Source organism: Daldinia vernicosa (assembly GCF_022497035.1).
Source record: "Daldinia vernicosa strain CBS 139.73 unplaced genomic scaffold F5Y00scaffold_30, whole genome shotgun sequence".
Lineage (NCBI taxonomy): Eukaryota > Fungi > Ascomycota > Sordariomycetes > Xylariales > Hypoxylaceae > Daldinia > Daldinia vernicosa.
The window spans coordinates 322,579-338,514 of NW_025953946.1; the positions used below are offsets into that span (position 1 = coordinate 322,579).

The window sequence follows — 15,936 nt, forward strand, 5'->3', positions numbered from 1 at the left end:
GAGAATAGGCAACGAATTAAACGATAGTCTAATAAATGCGAATTCAACCATCTCTAAGATGTAGCCTAAGGTCTACAACATCTTTAAGATTATTCAATCAAGGCAAATTTTAGTTCTATACCTTTCATACGACCTTCATCATACTATCCGAACAGACCCAGTAGACATGTTGTCCATTCTTCGAAAGGCGCGGCTAAAGGATAAGGAGATGAGGATCCTAATGCTGTAAGTTTAACTCTTCCGGATCCCCGTAATTTACAAGTGGATTAGTTGGGCTAATAACTAGTGGAATAGGGGCCTTGATAATGCAGGCAAGACCACCATCGTTAAGAGGGTAATGAACGAGGATGTCAATACAGTTAGCCCGACGTTGGGCTTCATCATCAAGACGATCGACTATGAGGGGTGAGCTTCGGGGCCTTTCCTCTATATTCCGTTCCGAGTGTTATGATGAATAATATTGACCTTTCGATAGATATAAATTGAACATATGTGAGTTGAGCTAAGCACTGACTAATCAATGGATGGGAATTGAATGGAAATAGGGGATGTTGGTGGTCAGAAAACGCTGAGATCATATTGGCGCAACTACTTCGAGAAAACGGACGCCCTCATATGGGTTGTCGATGCGACAGACCGGCTAAGAATTGACGATTGCCGAGAAGAGCTTCATGGGCTACTACAAGAAGAGGTTCGCATGTCCTGTCATTGCTCCATGGGTTGGTTGATCTTGTAGACGTGAAGACATGGCTAACAGACGCACGGCACACAGCGTCTCTCAGGAGCTAGCTTATTAGTTTTCGCTAATAAGACCGATGTCCAAGGCTGCATGGACGAGACCGAAATACTGGAGGGACTTCAGCTCGAAGCGATCCGGACACATCGGTGGCATATCCTACGATGCAGCGCTATGACGGGGGAGAATCTGAAGGAGGGATTGTCGTGGGTGGTTGAAGATGCGAAGGCGAGGTTATTCTTGTATTGACGGACTTAATGTACTTCGTAGATGTAAACACATGACATTATGTCGATGCATACAACATAAGAATTATACGAAACGCGATGTGACAGACTAGATGAAAGCTTCATGCCATCCATATTTATCAATTTGCCTATTACAGTACGAATTCGGAGAGTTGAAAGTTGACATTTGGTCGGTTTACATTGACAACCAACAGCTTGTAGTATGCATTGACGCTAACCCTTAAATGGATCAATGTCCATAAGGTTTCCGGGTCGGTTTCACCATTTGGTGCGCTGTCAGGCACCGGGCAGCCAGTTGCCAGGCGGCTAGGCTTAGGCTCCGTTGGGGCTAATAAGCGGGCTTCGTCATTGGTTGTGGATTAAACTCGGTGGGCATCATTTGATCGCACAAGCAGACAAGCTGACAAGGAAACGGCGGCCTGCAGGGATTCAGACGATGACAGCCGGAGAAACCAGGAGTCCACTTTGGACTTGCCTTTCCGCAGTTGTTTAATCAACTTTGTTTACCGTAAACTTTCGTAACTTGATTTCATATTAGGAGTCTTCAGTCCTCATATATGACTTGGACTGTTTAGATATTTATTAGGCTTGGTTCCTAATTAAGCACATCATCTCAAACGATAACAACAACAAGAAGCAAGATTTCTTGTTATTTTTTTTCCCTTTTTTCGACCCATACCCGACTCCGTGCCCGTGGCCGAAGAGAACGGTGTAAACGAGAATCTAGGTTACCTATCTATTCCGCCCCCCCTACGTGTTGTGCCGTAAAGTGTCTGCATTCGCATTGATCCTTGGATCTACCGGTAAAAAAAAAAAAAAAAAAAAGAAACCAAAAAAAGTAAAAATGTCCGAAGACGTATCCAAATTCCTACTCCAGGTTAAGGAACTGGGTGATCGACGTATTGAAGAAGACGAAGCCCGTTCACGAGAGCTTGAAGAGAGAATATTACGAGAAAGAAAAGAAAGAGAAGCTCGGCGCGCAGGTATGAAATTATTCTATCCGTTCCTGGTCTAATTGATCGCTTCCCGTGGGCAATGTCACCCTCTTAAATTCTAGAGGAGGATTTGGGACATGGTTCTACCTTGGACGCAAGGTTTAATTAAACTAATATTTTCTCCTAGAGCGTGCCAGGTCTATTTCACCTCAAAAATCCTCGCCAGTAAATACCCCACCGCCCACCGCCCACCACGTCGACATTCCTGCCTCGCCTGGCCGATTAAACCTAGACGCATCTCCTGTCCTGGAACCTCCTGCTGGTACTCAATCCTTCTCTTCTCCCAACCCCGAGGAAATGGTTAGCCCAGGATCATTTGCCGGTTCGCCCACGAAAGAGAACGAATTTCCAATCGACTTGGAAGGGAAACAAACCCCCCAAACATCTCCTACACGAGCTAGGGGGCTTTCATGGCAGAGACGGCCCAATTCACAAGCCTCCGAACGTTCACGAAGTCGGCCGCTATCTGTAGTTGCTGCCGAGAACGCGGCACGGAATACCCCTCCTGAACCTCCTTCGGCAGCCGAAACTATATCTAGAGATCAAATTACTTCAGCATTGTCCTCTAAAGACCCCTCATGGTTCCGTCAAACTGCGGACAGGGGTGCTACTTCTGCTGCATATAGGAAGAACCAGGTTGAGGATAGCCCAACGGCTGATATTTCTCCAACGCCGGCTCAGCTCCCGGGAATGTCGCGTGCACCGTCTAGCGAAATTGAAAAAGATGATACAGATCCACAGCCAGTCTCCCCCGGCTCACAAAATAGACTAGGTTCGCCTTTACCTCTATCGGCCGCTCAGAAACTGGACCCCCCCAACAACGATTCCCAGCTGGAGACAGAGGGTGATCAAGAACAGCCTCCCATCATGTCTCCTTCCTCGGGACGAACTTCGCCATCTAAACTAGACAGGTCAGGCTCACCAACGAAGGGAATGGGCGGGTTTGTACAGAGCGCCATGATGAAGCGATCCGACAGTATCAAGAGATGGAGCGTCCACTCGCCTACTGGTGCGCCTCGAGTAGACCCGGTTGTCTCTCATAAAACGGGTGGTGGGCCTAGGTCAAGACCTGCCAGTATAATCCGTGACCCCTCTGTGGAAGCTTCGCCGAAGGCTTCGTCTAATCAAGAGGAAGAGCGTCAAGAAGAGGATTTGGCTGCCGCCGAGAAGCCTGCCGAGAAGCTTGCCGATCCGCCCAAAGTTGAAACCACGCCCTTGCCGAATTCACCAGAGCAAGATTCAGGTCGAGCTATACCTACCGTCCCCTCTAAGACAATGGATTCTAGGAGATGGAGCCCTACAAAGTCTAGCTGGCTTGAATCGGCTCTGAACAAACCCGAATCTCCCAAGCGGGGGCATAGCCCTTCGAAAAGTCAACCATCTTGGATGGCGGATCTTCAGAAAGCAAAAGCCGAGAAGGCTGCCAGTTCTAGTACCGAGAGGAGCAGGTCACCGACTATTTCGCATAAGCATCAAGTCAGTATTGGTGGACTTATGAGGTCTTCTGCGCCTGGTACTACTACGAAGCCTCCGGTTGGTCTGGGCGTTCTTAATGTAGGCACCGCCGCCCGCCCTGATGATAGCGGCACGCCGAAAGATCTTCAAAGCCCTATAACCCCGGGCGTTAAGAGCCCGGACTTGGATCGCAACCCGGCGAAACTGCCTTTGTCCGCTAGCAAACCAAAATCTGAGATGCCTCCCAAGTTGGATTTCCGAGCGAATTTGAAACCTAGACAAGTTCCAGCCACTTCTAATGATAACGAAGAAAGCGAGTTCAAGAATGTCTTCAGTAAACTTAGAAAGACAACAACGCAAAATTATGTTGCCCCAGATGAACTTAAGGGTAATATTCTAAAAGGAAAAGCATCCCTTAATTTTACTGGTGGCCCGCAGAAGACAGAACGTGTTGACGACTTCAAGGAGGCTATTTTGACAAAGAAAAAAGATTTCCAGACAGTACAATCAGAGGGCCGTGGTGTGACGCGGAATGATAGCACGGCAAGTGAGACGCCAGTTCCCGAGGGTATAGCCAGGCGAAACACACTTCTGAGATCGAATACGCTTGGCCAAGACTCCGCCGCTGCAGTCAGCGCGGCAATTGCAGATTTTCAAAAGCCAGGTATAGTACCAAGACGTGATTCTGCCCAGGATACATCGTCTAGCAAGTCACAAAGATTTGGTGGTACAGGGAACCTCGATCTAACTGTGGATTCCACTTCCAAAACAGAACTTCCAATCATCCCGAGGCGAGGTTCGGCTCAACCCGTACCAATCTCTAAGGACATAAATGTTCCTGGCCGACTACGAGGAAAGACATCAGGTGGTGGCTTGGTTGGTCGATTCAACCCTGCTCTTGCTGGCCTAATTGCTAGGGGGCCGCCTGGCATAGCTCCCACATCTCCCTCTGGCACGTCGACGTCGAACTCACGCGACGCTTCTTCTGAAGTCAACGATAACGAGGCTGGCTCGGGGCCAAAGTTGACACACATGACTAAGGGTCGCGCTCGAGGGCCGAAGAGAAGCGCGCCGACCTCAGCACCAACCGCGACCTCTCGCGAACCTGAGGAAACTTCATCTAACCATATGCCAGCTGGACGTTCTGTATCGCCAGAGAAGCCTCTCGATTCTGCGTCAAAGCCTCATGCAAACGATGTAGACAAAATTGAACCGGCAAGGCCAAGCCCGCAGCCTATATCTCCTAACCTTTTTACAAATCCGTTCGTCGCAGCGGCGTCAGAAGAAGTCTCCGGTAAGACGCCGGGTACGAACAAAATCCATGAACAGGTAGCTACCTTCGCAACTCAGAGGAGGCAACGGTCACCAACGAAGGTATCCGACGAGCCAAAAGAATCCACTTCGCAACCGCCATCTCCGAAGAAGCTAGATGTGAGACGAATGTCACGATTTCTTGATGATACAACACAAGCTGTTGGGAAAACGGGTGAGCCTCAGGTGGTGAAAGATGTGAAGGGGGACGATGAAATGCCTTCTACGGCCAAGCCAAAACCAGCTTCTGATAAGCCTCTTATTCAGGATCTACCTAAATCGCAACCCCAGTCGCCGCTACTAAACAAGCCTAGGATACCACTGCCTGAACCGCTCTCCTTAGGTCCGAAGAAGCTACCCTCTAACGATGCTTTCGGCCCTTCTACTTCACCGGAAGTTGTAAAGACTCCCCCTGCGATCGAGCGACCCTTACCAGCTGTTCCAAAACATAATGGGCTAGAAAAGGCACTACCTCCTCGTCCACTACCAGCAGAACCTAAACAAACCCCACAGTCGTCACCTAGTCCTAGCTCAAGGACACTACCCGAGACGTCGTCGCCAGTACGGTCACCCACTAAGCAGTCCTTCGACGCATCAACCCTGCTTGGCGATTTTTTCGGTCCCGAGCGTACTCGCAAAAATTATAACGTAGATGCCGCTGAATTGCTAATGCATCGACTGAATTTAGCACCGCCTAGGGTTCAGACATTGAGCGCTCAACTATTCCAATTCTCAGCAGACGGCAAAAAATTGCCTGTTCCGGCCCATAACGAGCGAACGTTGTTCGAGCGAGAGATGTATATTTGCTCTCACACGTTCAAGGATGAATCAGGCAGGAAGCTCACAGAGGTATACTTCTGGGCTGGAGATGATGTGGCCCGCTCTACTGTAGACGATGCGTTATTATTCGCATCACGGGAAGCACGAGCTCTAGGCGGCAGGCTGATCAAACTTCATCAAGGCAAGGAGACTTCCGAGTTTCTACAGGCGCTGGGAGGTATAGTTATTGTCCAGCGAGGCTCGGGTAACAAGTTTGATTCGCTAGCTCCACATATACTATGCGGACGACGATACCAAGGGCATATCGTCTTTGATGAGGTCGACTTCACTCCTGCATCTTTATGCTCTGGATTCCCGTACGTTGTATCGACAGCTGGCAAATGTTACTTGTGGAAGGGCAAGGGCAGCGGGGTGGACGAGCTAAGCTGTGCACGCCTCATAGGGATGGATTACGCATTGTCCGGCGAGATGGAAGAAATTGAAGACGGTCACGAACCGGCAAGTTTCTGGGATCTTTTCAATGTCGAGTCCAAGGCTATGTCTGCCGATCATTGGCGCCTCAAGCCGAACTACGATAAATATTGCTGCAGGCTGTTCTGCTCAAACGCAGCCTCCAAGCAGCAGGTAGGTTTCACACATTTCCCCGTTTGTCACACGAGTCCCTATTAATGCGTAATACCCCGCAGATCGTTGAGATATCCCCTTTCTCGCAGGCGGATCTACGGCCAACGAATATTTACGTCCTGGATGCGTTCTTTGAGCTGTACATCATCGTAGGGTCCCGAGCCCAGGCACAATACGCGTCGTTCCATAACGCATTAGACTTCGCGCAGGAGTACGGCATTCTCGCAGCGGGAATGGAAGATAGGCCGTTTGTTCCATTTTCGACCGTGGTGCTAGAGGGTATCCCTCGGGATATGAAGAGCGTATTCCGCAAGTGGCGCGACGCCGACAGCCCGACAGTTACTAATGTGAGCACCGGGCTTAAGAGAGGGCGTAGTTTGCGGGTAGTGCCGTTAAACCAGGCGCTGCAGGCGCTGAGCGATTAGGAATCGCATCAGCCTTGATGGCATCTAGGGTTTCAGGCAACTAAGGAGGATGTGGCACTTTTCGGGAGGCGTAGACCTTGGCACCTGGCATAACAGCGGACGCAGAGCTTTGTGCACAGATGAGGTCTAGATGACCTTTTGCTGCATGTGCTTACCTAGTACGTGCATGTCTATTCAATTCGTGTATCATTTAGGGGTGTACGGACCGGATCTAAGGGCAGTAACGGTGTTGGGGGAGACATTGATTGTACGTATGCATGTTCTGGCGGAGGAGGCGTATATGCTTGTGTTATAGTCGGCGAAACCTGTGTTTTAGAAATACGGCTGGTTCTTGACACTAGATATCACGACGGAACGACGAACAGACAAGCAAGGAGATTGATGTCGAGACAGTAATACGTCATCCAAGTTTACGAAATTCTGGACTGTAAATTCTTCATTGGCCTTGATGCTGGGCTGCACCAGTTTGCTTGTTGATAAGTAGCAGCATATCGAATACAGTATATTGTGAAAATTGAAGGGTCCCGAGCTCTGTGCTGAGCTTTATGCCCGATTCATATATAATATCGGGTAAGGCTCTATTCACATACAGGTTTGGTTCTGGTTTGGTATAATAATTTCCGTGTGTAATAAAAACAGAACAAGACCAGTCTCGGGCTAACTCGGCCGCTGCCGCATACCTAATGCAAGACTGACGTAATAAAGGCTTGCGGAAACTTGTGGTTCGATACGCACTACTGGAAGATCCCGCAAGGCCACGGGGACTAAGCTATAGTGTACTCGCTATCGCTAGTGTTGCCGGTCGTTAGGTAATTAGAATAGGGCGTACATGGATTGGGGTATGAGGTAGGTGGACGGAGAAAAGATAAGGAATTAAGCTAAGGGAGAAGCCTCGGGACGGTCGAGTGCGAACCCGTTTTTCTTTTTTATTCCCAAGCCATTGCACTGGAACATATCTCAGCCCTAACGCCATTTCGTCTAGACAGACTTATAATTAAGTAGCAGTAGGGCTAAGAGACTCATGCTACCGTAACAAAGCAGCGTCACATAAACCAAAGACATTAATTACCTAGGTATTAAGATCCCAAGATGCTTCTATTATTAGTCCTACAACTACTACTCACATCTGCTGCATCTGCGAGGAGACCAACAGACCTAGGTATCTATCTATGACGTAGCCGGCCGTGTTTAATACCCCCAAATATACATAGCTAGCAAGGATAGTTGGTGAGGGAAAATAACCAACAGAACCAGCTTCCTACATACTGTGGCTGACTACCTACACGAGAGGCGGGCTGATTTATGTAGGTTTAAAACATCGCTTAAGACTATCGACTGCATACAAGAGACAAGGAGTGGTAGAATGGAGAATTGATCGTCGATATCGTCGGTCTACCTCCGGTACTTGGCCTTGCTGATCCCGGTATCGAGAGGAGAATACATACATACATACGTGCACTCACACACACCGACGTGAGGGATAACGGACTCTCAAGGGGAATTATCTAACCAGTCTCACACAATATTCAGGATACGGTACGGGGCAAAGTATTACTTATTAGGTAGTTAGGTAGGTTAGGTAGTTAACTTCTTAAAATTAATATGTGCCTTGGTAGCAAGACTTCATAAAAAACCTATATACACGAAGATGTCTTTCAAAAAACTACAGACTACATGTAAATAGGTAATCAACGGGGCGATTAGCCCCGCCAAATTAATCCCCCGTAGTGCCCATCGTGACAATAGATAGATACTACTAAACATTAGACATGATCGTGGCCCGTAAAACGAAAATCGTCTTTTTCGTTGGAAAAGATTGGTATGGATTATGTATGTACCGCCGCCATCGAGTTCCCCCTCCGTGCCTTGTTCCGTAAAATGAATGCTGCCCGCCCGTGATGGGGTATCTGCCGTGTTTATGCTCGTCCCTTTTATCCTGTATCCGTGATGTCTTTCTTTTTTTTCCTTTTAAAGAAAAGCAGCTTAGCTTGCTTTAGTTGGTTGCCTGTGTTTCAAAGCGGCCAAGCTTATAGCAGGACTGCGAGTCCGGCGAAAGCCAAGACGGCAGCGACAGGGGTGGCCTGGGGCGCGAGGGCGCTGGAGGGGACCTGGGGAACACCGGTGGAGGAAGAAGAAGAAGAAGAAGCGGGGGCTGAGGGGACGTAGGTAGTGCCGGCTGCGCTGGTAGCAGCGCTGCTGGAGGCGGGGACGGAGACTGTGGTAGGGTAAGGCACAGTCGTGGCGGACTTGGACTTGGTGACGATGGTGGTATCGCTGTAAGTAATCCAGACGGTCGGGCTGGCGGTGACGGTCTCGCCCGCGGTGGCCTCGGAGGTGACGGTCACATCAATCTCCTTAGTCTGGGTGACAGGGAGGGTCTGCGTGACGGTGTACTCCTTAGTGGTGTAGAGCGTCTCGGTACCAGTCTCGGTAACGTAGATAGTGTTACCCTCGGAGACGGTGGTGTGGACTGTCTCCGGGCAGGTGACAGTCTCGAAGACTTCGGTAGAAACGTGCTCAGTAACGGTGTAGGAAGTGTACGCGGTAGCGGTGGTGGGTACTGCGGTCTTGACGGTCGAGGTCGAGGTCCATGTAACAACGACTGTGTCACCCCCCAGAGTCTTGGTCTCAGTAACAGGGCATAGCTCAGTCAGAGTTGTGTAAGCAACGTCCTCCGTTGTCTCCGTGGCACCGGGTCCTGTCACTGTCTCAACGAAAGTAGTGTCGACATAGGTGACAGCTACACTAGTCGTAGTATACGTTGTAACGTAGGTATTTCCAGGAGCGGTGACTGTCTCTGTGACAGGGCACGTGGTCGTGTAAGTAACCTCGACGGCAGTGGTGGTGCCAACGGTGGTATCAGGAGCAGTCACGGTAGCCTCGCCTCCGCAGTTACCTCCCGCGCACGAGGTGACAACTACGGTTGAGGTCGTGTAGGTAGTCTCCTCGTAGGTCCTAGTAGGTGGTGAGCGGGTTATACCGAATATTTATATCAAGAGATGACTTACGATCCTCCGTAGGTGACTGTGTTGGTGATCGGGCAGACAGTAGTTGTCTCGTAGGTGGTAGCTGTAACAACGGTCTCGTAGTCTTTGCCTGCTATGACCGAAGCGGCCAAGGCCAACGCAGCGTAAACAGCCTTCATTTTGGATGTGATAGTCGCCAGCAGAGCGGATTAGACTTATAGCGAAAGTAAGCTGAAGCTGCGTAAACACTACTACAACCTGAAGCGAGTGAGATGCGGCACGGCTCGACGAGGGTCTTTAAGTAACCTTAGCGAAGGAGTTACTCGATAGCGAGGCCTTTGAGAAAAGTAGCAGGCTGGGGAGGTTGGTGGTGAGAAGGAAGATATACAAATATGGGATGTCAGGCTCCTTATATCTCCGTCCTACCACACATATATGCACGAGAGCTACACAGCGTCGCTAGTGGATTATCATGACATCTCCTCACAACCTATGTGCCCGGCCAATTTACGGATAACAAAAGGCTTGCTCGAAAAGCCTACCTTGTGTCCGGTGCCCTGTGCCTTGTGCCTTGTGCAACAGATATACATAGGCGTGGGCTAAAACCTCCATCTCGGCGGATTGGATAGACGTGGTGCCTAAGGAGGAAATGTTGCTGAACACACTCACTAGTGTCACTAGAGACAGCTCGACTTGGAAGGGAACAGTCGATCGTTAGCGACCGGCTCGCCGATCGAGTCGTCCGTTCCACTTTCTGATGATAAAATCATTCAATACGTATGTGATCGGTCGACCATGATAGACATTCGGCAACCGGAAGATTGAAAAGCAGGCGACGACGGCGCAGGTCTAGCCTCCGGCTATGCAAGCCAAGACGATATCGCAGCTGCAAGGGAAAGGCTGGTTATGGTTACCCTGCTGGGATGTTTACAGCTCAACCAGGTTTCAGGGATTACCCATGTCTGCTGGTAACGATGATGTAGTCGAGGCTGAGATCTTGGAACCGCACTGGCCCGACAACGCAACCCAACCCCTCATGAGTAACATGTGGTGCGTGGAGGTGGATGTCACCGCTACAAGCTGCATAACCAGCCGGTAGGATTGTATACATAGTGTATCTGTGTATTCCATCTCGAACACATCTTATTTCATTGCGATATCTATGCAGACTGTATGTAAACGCCTTACGCCTACAGAAGGCGGGGATGGCGGCTTAACGGGTGCGTGAGGCTTTTAGAGAATGATTACGCCTGCGGTGATGCCCGGAGCATTTCCATAACCCTGGTCTTTAAGATCGAGATTGCAAGCCTACTTTGGGACCTGGGTATAACTGGTATAAGCGATGAGATAAAATTTTACCACCGTCATCGTAGTGTTACCGAGGTTTCTAGTTGCACCAGCAACAGTTAGAGTCAGAGAGGTAAGCTCGTGTCTGCATGAGAAGATCTGCGTGCTGTATCTGTAGGCGTCCAGTAAGATGATAGGAAGAATTGTGATTCCTGTGATTCCTGTAGTAAAAACTTGCTTTTGGAACAGCCAGTCGATTTGTTTCTCCACAAACCCACATTGGACCTCAACCCCGTGTCGACCGTCGACCGTCGACCGTCGAACTACAACTAGCCCAGCCGCCTTGCCGTTCCTCCCCTGAACCAAAGCCAGCTACTATGTACTGTATGTAGGCAGTTAGTTGCATGCTGCATACCAAAAGCAGTATGGCTTGTATTTTGAAAACGCCATTACCGCCTTTGGCTCTCTACAGGAAATTCTTCATCCCGAAGCGTGCGGCAAGCTACCGGTAGTTTAGTAGGTAGTAGCCTTGGGTAAGTTTCCCATACGCTCTCTACCGTGGGACGGCAACGGTAACACGACGAGGCTGGGCAAGGAACGAATGCTAAACCATAAATCGCGAATGGTTGTCCTACCCGGTGTACATAGATAGGTAGGTAGTTGTATGAGCTGGCCTTCGTCGTGGTCTTCGTTGTGGCCGGAAAACATTGAGTCGCACTGCGGATATAATTGGCTTTTCTTCTGCAATAATCGTGTCACTCAAACCCATTTCAGACCGATTATGGGCGATATTCTGCAGTAGCACAGCATCGCATTGACGTTCTCGCGCAATTGGTGTTCGCGTGGCTATTAAGACGTAGCAAGGTAACAATCTTTTAGCAATCTTTTTTATAAACACCGAATGATCGTCCTGGCTAACCATTAGGACTCGAGTAGTCAGTCAGTCAGTCAGTCAGTCACCATGCTATTGCTATGTTCTTGTGCTAAGACGGGTCTGAACCCGATTCCTTCGCATTTGAGATTGGCAGATTGGAAGCCGGCAAAGTTGATTAATTAGTGGACTCGTATCCGTTCACCAAGGTTGTAATTGTTTGGTTTATCTTCGAAATTGGAATCCTGGGGAAATTTCCAATGGTTCCTCTACCCCGATGAACGCATACATGGGTACGTACCTCATATCTAGGTATTTAAAATATTCATGCATTTATACATTTGATAGGCTTAGGAGGTAGTCAGCGATCTACGTATGCACATATGGGGTTTCTTCGACCCAGAGCCGTGATTAAAACTTCAATCTATTTGCCTTGGAATATTTCGTATCATTGTGGAATATGGTTTATTTCACTCGGAAGAAACTAAGATAATTAAAAGATCGGATAGAATCCACAGCTACGAGCTTAGAAATATGTGTTTGTATATTTAGCCCCTGATTTTGTTAGAGCCTCCTCAGCCCGCAACAGCAACGGTGATCTTTTACAAAGAGAAAATATCAATATCTGCAGTCTCATATTTACTGCCATCTTCGTGAAGCCATTACTATATTCCTCTAAGTTACTTAAATCACTTCTGGCCATATGTCGAGGTTAAGAAAAACATATCAATAAGATAGTCAGTCGATGGGTATTATTGTACAAGCCGTAGATCCTAATCACGTATATACGACCTGTTATACATGAAAGGAAAGAAGGGGAAGAGAAAAAACATAGCTTATCGTAGAAATCGCCATATCAATACAATATAATACAATACAATACCCTTCGGTCTACCGATTCCTCTGAGCCTCTTGCCTCAACTCGATCAAAGTTTTGGCGATGGTATCCAGGGCAGGCTTCGCAGAGCCACGCAATACGCCCAGGCCAAAGCGTTGCATGATTTTATCTGTGTGCCATCTCTTATTTTCTGCATTCATGAGCTTGAATCTTTTCTCGCTCGAATCCACTAGCGACTCTGGTGGCGCTTTAGCGAAGAACTGCTTCACGTTGACTTCGTTAACGTCTGATCGTCGTCCTGATTTTACCGGCCAGGGGATGCTTCCTGGAACCAGGTCGGCACTGCTGTTCCACCCTCTTGAATAGCGATCCCATGAGGAGCGCCATTCTTCGGACTCCCTCTTCGCCTTTTCTCTGGCCTCCCGCTCTTTCTGCTCTTCGGCAAGGCGGACTCGCTCACGAAACGCCCTTTCGCGGGCTTCCTCTTCTTTCCGTCTTTTCTCCTCTTCTTTCCGTTTTCTCTCCTCTTCCTTCCGTTTTCTCTCCTCTTCCTTTCGCCTTTGCTCCTCTTCCCTTTTCCTCTTTTCCTCTTTTCTTCTCCGTTTCTCGTCGGCCCTCCGCTGCCTTGCATCTTCCCTTTCTCTCTCTCTTCTCGTGTATCCATATAGGATATAGTATTCAAGTGTTTCAGTCGTCACGTAAGGTTCGCCTCTAGGTGTATAGTCGGGCCTCCACGTATTCGTATCGCTGTCCACATCGCTGTCCACATCACTTTCCGTATCCTCATCCGACTCGTCATGTCTAGCAGCCCAATCGTTTAGGCGAGACTGCCATTCGCAGAGTATGTCTGAGAGGTAGCGATGATGGTGGTAGCATAACATGACACCTAGTGGTTTGCAGAGTTCCGGTGATGTCGCTGCCTTAGAGGCGGGCTCGCTCGCCAACCCATTAAGAACCCTTAGAGAATGCTTCAAATTGTGTTGAGCAATAGGGTTTCGACACCTTCGCTTTTTCTTCGTAGTACCAGGACAGGTTATAGCCATCTTAGCGTAGTTGAAAAGCTCCAGCACAGTCACTGGATCCCATTTCTGGGAAGTGGATGGGGGGTATGAGTCGTCAAAAAGAGAACCATCACGATAATACATGGTTGGAAAATATTACCAATCGGGGAGAAATTGTGAATATTTGATTTTGAGTGCAATATAGTATATAAAGCTGAGGTAGTATAAAGCTGAGGCTGCTTTCTAGTTCCTATTTTGTGTTCATGAGAGAACATCGAACCCTATTCTTATACATATCGTTATACTTCCCAAGGTGACCTACCTAGGTAGTTGGTTGGCTCCCTCCCGGTTTTTACCACCTGATCTCATATCGACTCACGCCTTTGCTGCGACCTGCATGCTTCTACGCAGCCTGCAGCAAATGTTACAAACTACATAAGATTTTATTCACCGAATAGCGTACCATGGCCATACATAGAATGCGATGAATCGAGTGCGCGGGGTATAACCCATCTAGTGGTGCGACATGGCATAGCCCCATGGGTGGACTGGGTGTAGCTAGTATGGAAGGTCGAAAGTATGTGCCCTCCCTTACGGTTAAACCAAACTACCCCTAACTGGAGAGTGACCACGTATAGCCTCATACTCTGGAACTTAGAAGGTCTTAGATAAACTCTCAACAATGAGCTACAACGAATGATATCGACAACTTGGGCTTCCTACATTAGACCATGCTGCAGTTATTATCCTATATTTTTAGCGAGGCTGATTTTCGAACTTCGTAGTTCCTTTGTAAAAAGCAGAAGGCCTCAAGAACCGTGGGGCCGTGGGAAGGGCCGCAGTGTCAGAGATATGTTGGTTGTGTGTAACCAATCATAGAATATTCCATTCGGCTGGCTGTTGCTATGATTGGCTGGATGTAATGCCGCCATTTTATAATAGCCCTTACTTCTACTGGTCAACTTTGACGAAGCCAGAGGTGATCTGAGCACAATACTTGAAGCGTGACAGCTCGCCGAAGTTGTGTGCTTAGTATTCCTTTGATGATTCAAGGTCTCTTAAAAGGCCTCTTACTTTATATATAGAGGCTATGTTACCATACATAATACGTTCGAAAACTAAAGAGGAATTCTTACTAGGATGGGATGTTGCATTGAAGGCCGGCGTACGGCTGGGCGTTATCTTCGGCGCTTAGCAAACACCATTAGGAAAGCCGGAATCTTTAACTCGGCCCGTGTCACGAAGCACGTTACCTTTCCCGAGGCCGCGCTTTACGAACCCTTTTCAAATTTCATGCGTGCTCTGGCTCTTAGTTGACTATTAAGACGATACTAATACTTGAAATAGTATTACAAATCTGGTTATAGCTATTTTAAGTGTCTTAGCGGCCTAGCGGCCTAGGGAGTAGGATCTGTTAAACGTAAGGGCTCGTTCAAGAAGTAGGAGTCAGGATAACTTACTACTGAGGTGGTCACTGTCGGTCGGGACGGTGTTAGCTTTATTTTCACCACTCTTGTTGCCGAGATCCTATGACTTACAGTGTTGAAACCCATGTTAGGTATACCAACTTCATGTGCAACCATCGAATCATTTATTGCTGAATAGATTCAGGGATATCTTTTCACGTCACCTGGGTATATTCCTCTCGAGCGTTTAGTAGATTCATATCATTCGTTAACCATTCCGCGAAGCAGTACGTACAAGTAATTATCCCCGATGCCCTTCCGCTTGAGCATCTTAGCCATTGTATGAAATTTCTGCCTTCGGCCACCGTGACGCAGGTTAGTGGTTGCTATTTCGTGCTAGGGTTCGGAATGCTTATGAGTACTCCAGAAAGGGTTGTTTCGTGATAATTTCAACAGTGGTCTCTGGCCTCTTAGGACCAGGCTAAATGAGGGGAGAGGAAATACTACTCTCAATGCCACATGTTCCTATCAGCTTCCGAGGTATCCAAACCGTTAAAATTCTACGGCCTGCCAGTGAATCTGCCTTGCACTTTCATGCGGCCCCGGCGGTTAAGATTTAATGATGCTTTTCATTGCTTACCACAAATAAAGCCTACAGCCTTGAGCACGCTTGTGAATGGCAAGGGCTTGTCGAATACAACCCCCTTTTAGGTCAATATAATTACAAAGTTACATGACTAACCCTAGTAAGATTCCCTCTACCGCCTTAAGGACCGCCACTTGGCTGCTCTGTTGTGATGAGGCATCGGCACACGATTCCGGGTTTTATCATTTTCTTACTCAAATAACTGTCGACGTGGGAGTTGCCTACGGCAGGAGCATAGCACATATTAATTACATAGCAGATCTGTGCTACAGCAGCATCACTACATATCGGCGTAATAGCCATTTCTAGTATATACGGAGCTCTCGAAAGCTGGGTTACTACTATAG

At 48.3% G+C, this 15,936-nt stretch overlaps 4 protein-coding genes across 4 annotated transcripts; 2 read left to right on the forward strand and 2 right to left on the reverse strand.

The window, feature by feature from the left end:
* The first annotated feature begins 63 nt into the window (after positions 1-63).
* Positions 64-1,124, forward strand: F5Y00DRAFT_240151 (ARF/SAR superfamily). Its single transcript, XM_048008187.1, has 5 exons — positions 64-225; positions 295-405; positions 476-492; positions 546-691; positions 773-1,124. Exons 1-5 carry the CDS (start codon positions 167-169, stop codon positions 983-985), a joined length of 546 nt encoding a protein of 181 aa, XP_047863880.1. The 5' UTR covers positions 64-166; the 3' UTR covers positions 986-1,124.
* Positions 1,125-1,471: 347 nt separating this feature from the next.
* F5Y00DRAFT_240154 (uncharacterized protein) lies at positions 1,472-7,104 on the forward strand. Its single transcript, XM_048008188.1, has 3 exons — positions 1,472-1,967; positions 2,107-6,149; positions 6,212-7,104. The coding sequence occupies exons 1-3, from the start codon at positions 1,829-1,831 to the stop codon at positions 6,572-6,574; spliced, it is 4,545 nt and encodes a 1,514-aa protein (XP_047863881.1). The 5' UTR covers positions 1,472-1,828; the 3' UTR covers positions 6,575-7,104.
* Positions 7,105-8,148: 1,044 nt separating this feature from the next.
* Positions 8,149-9,847, reverse strand: F5Y00DRAFT_108198 (uncharacterized protein). Its single transcript, XM_048003877.1, has 2 exons — positions 9,583-9,847; positions 8,149-9,529 (listed from the first exon to the last, which is right to left on the reverse strand). The coding sequence occupies exons 1-2, from the start codon at positions 9,717-9,719 to the stop codon at positions 8,602-8,604; spliced, it is 1,065 nt and encodes a 354-aa protein (XP_047863882.1). The 5' UTR covers positions 9,720-9,847; the 3' UTR covers positions 8,149-8,601.
* A 2,742-nt stretch (positions 9,848-12,589) lies between these two features.
* F5Y00DRAFT_270867 (uncharacterized protein) lies at positions 12,590-13,681 on the reverse strand (the record flags this gene model as incomplete). The annotated part of the gene is made up of 1 exon (XM_048012681.1): positions 12,590-13,681. One exon carries the CDS (start codon positions 13,679-13,681, stop codon positions 12,590-12,592), a length of 1,092 nt encoding a protein of 363 aa, XP_047863883.1.
* Positions 13,682-15,936: the final 2,255 nt, after the last annotated feature.

What these genes read in the sequence shown, in the direction of transcription:
- F5Y00DRAFT_240151 (XM_048008187.1), top strand. Translation starts at nt 167, where the DNA reads ATGTTGTCCATTCTTCGAAAGGCGCGGCTAAAGGATAAGGAGATGAGG. An exon ending in GAGATGAGGATCCTAATGCT is followed by an intron (nt 226 to 294) that starts GTAAGTTTAACT and finishes CTAGTGGAATAG; the next exon opens with GGGCCTTGATAATGCAGGCA. An exon ending in ATGGGCTACTACAAGAAGAG is followed by an intron (nt 692 to 772) that starts GTTCGCATGTCC and finishes CACGGCACACAG; the next exon opens with CGTCTCTCAGGAGCTAGCTT.
- F5Y00DRAFT_240154 (XM_048008188.1), top strand. Translation starts at nt 1,829, where the DNA reads ATGTCCGAAGACGTATCCAAATTCCTACTCCAGGTTAAGGAACTGGGT. An exon ending in AAGAGAAGCTCGGCGCGCAG is followed by an intron (nt 1,968 to 2,106) that starts GTATGAAATTAT and finishes ATTTTCTCCTAG; the next exon opens with AGCGTGCCAGGTCTATTTCA. An exon ending in ACGCAGCCTCCAAGCAGCAG is followed by an intron (nt 6,150 to 6,211) that starts GTAGGTTTCACA and finishes AATACCCCGCAG; the next exon opens with ATCGTTGAGATATCCCCTTT.
- F5Y00DRAFT_108198 (XM_048003877.1), bottom strand. Translation starts at nt 9,719, where the DNA reads ATGAAGGCTGTTTACGCTGCGTTGGCCTTGGCCGCTTCGGTCATAGCA. An exon ending in ACAGTCACCTACGGAGGATC is followed by an intron (nt 9,530 to 9,582) that starts GTAAGTCATCTC and finishes ACCACCTACTAG; the next exon opens with GACCTACGAGGAGACTACCT.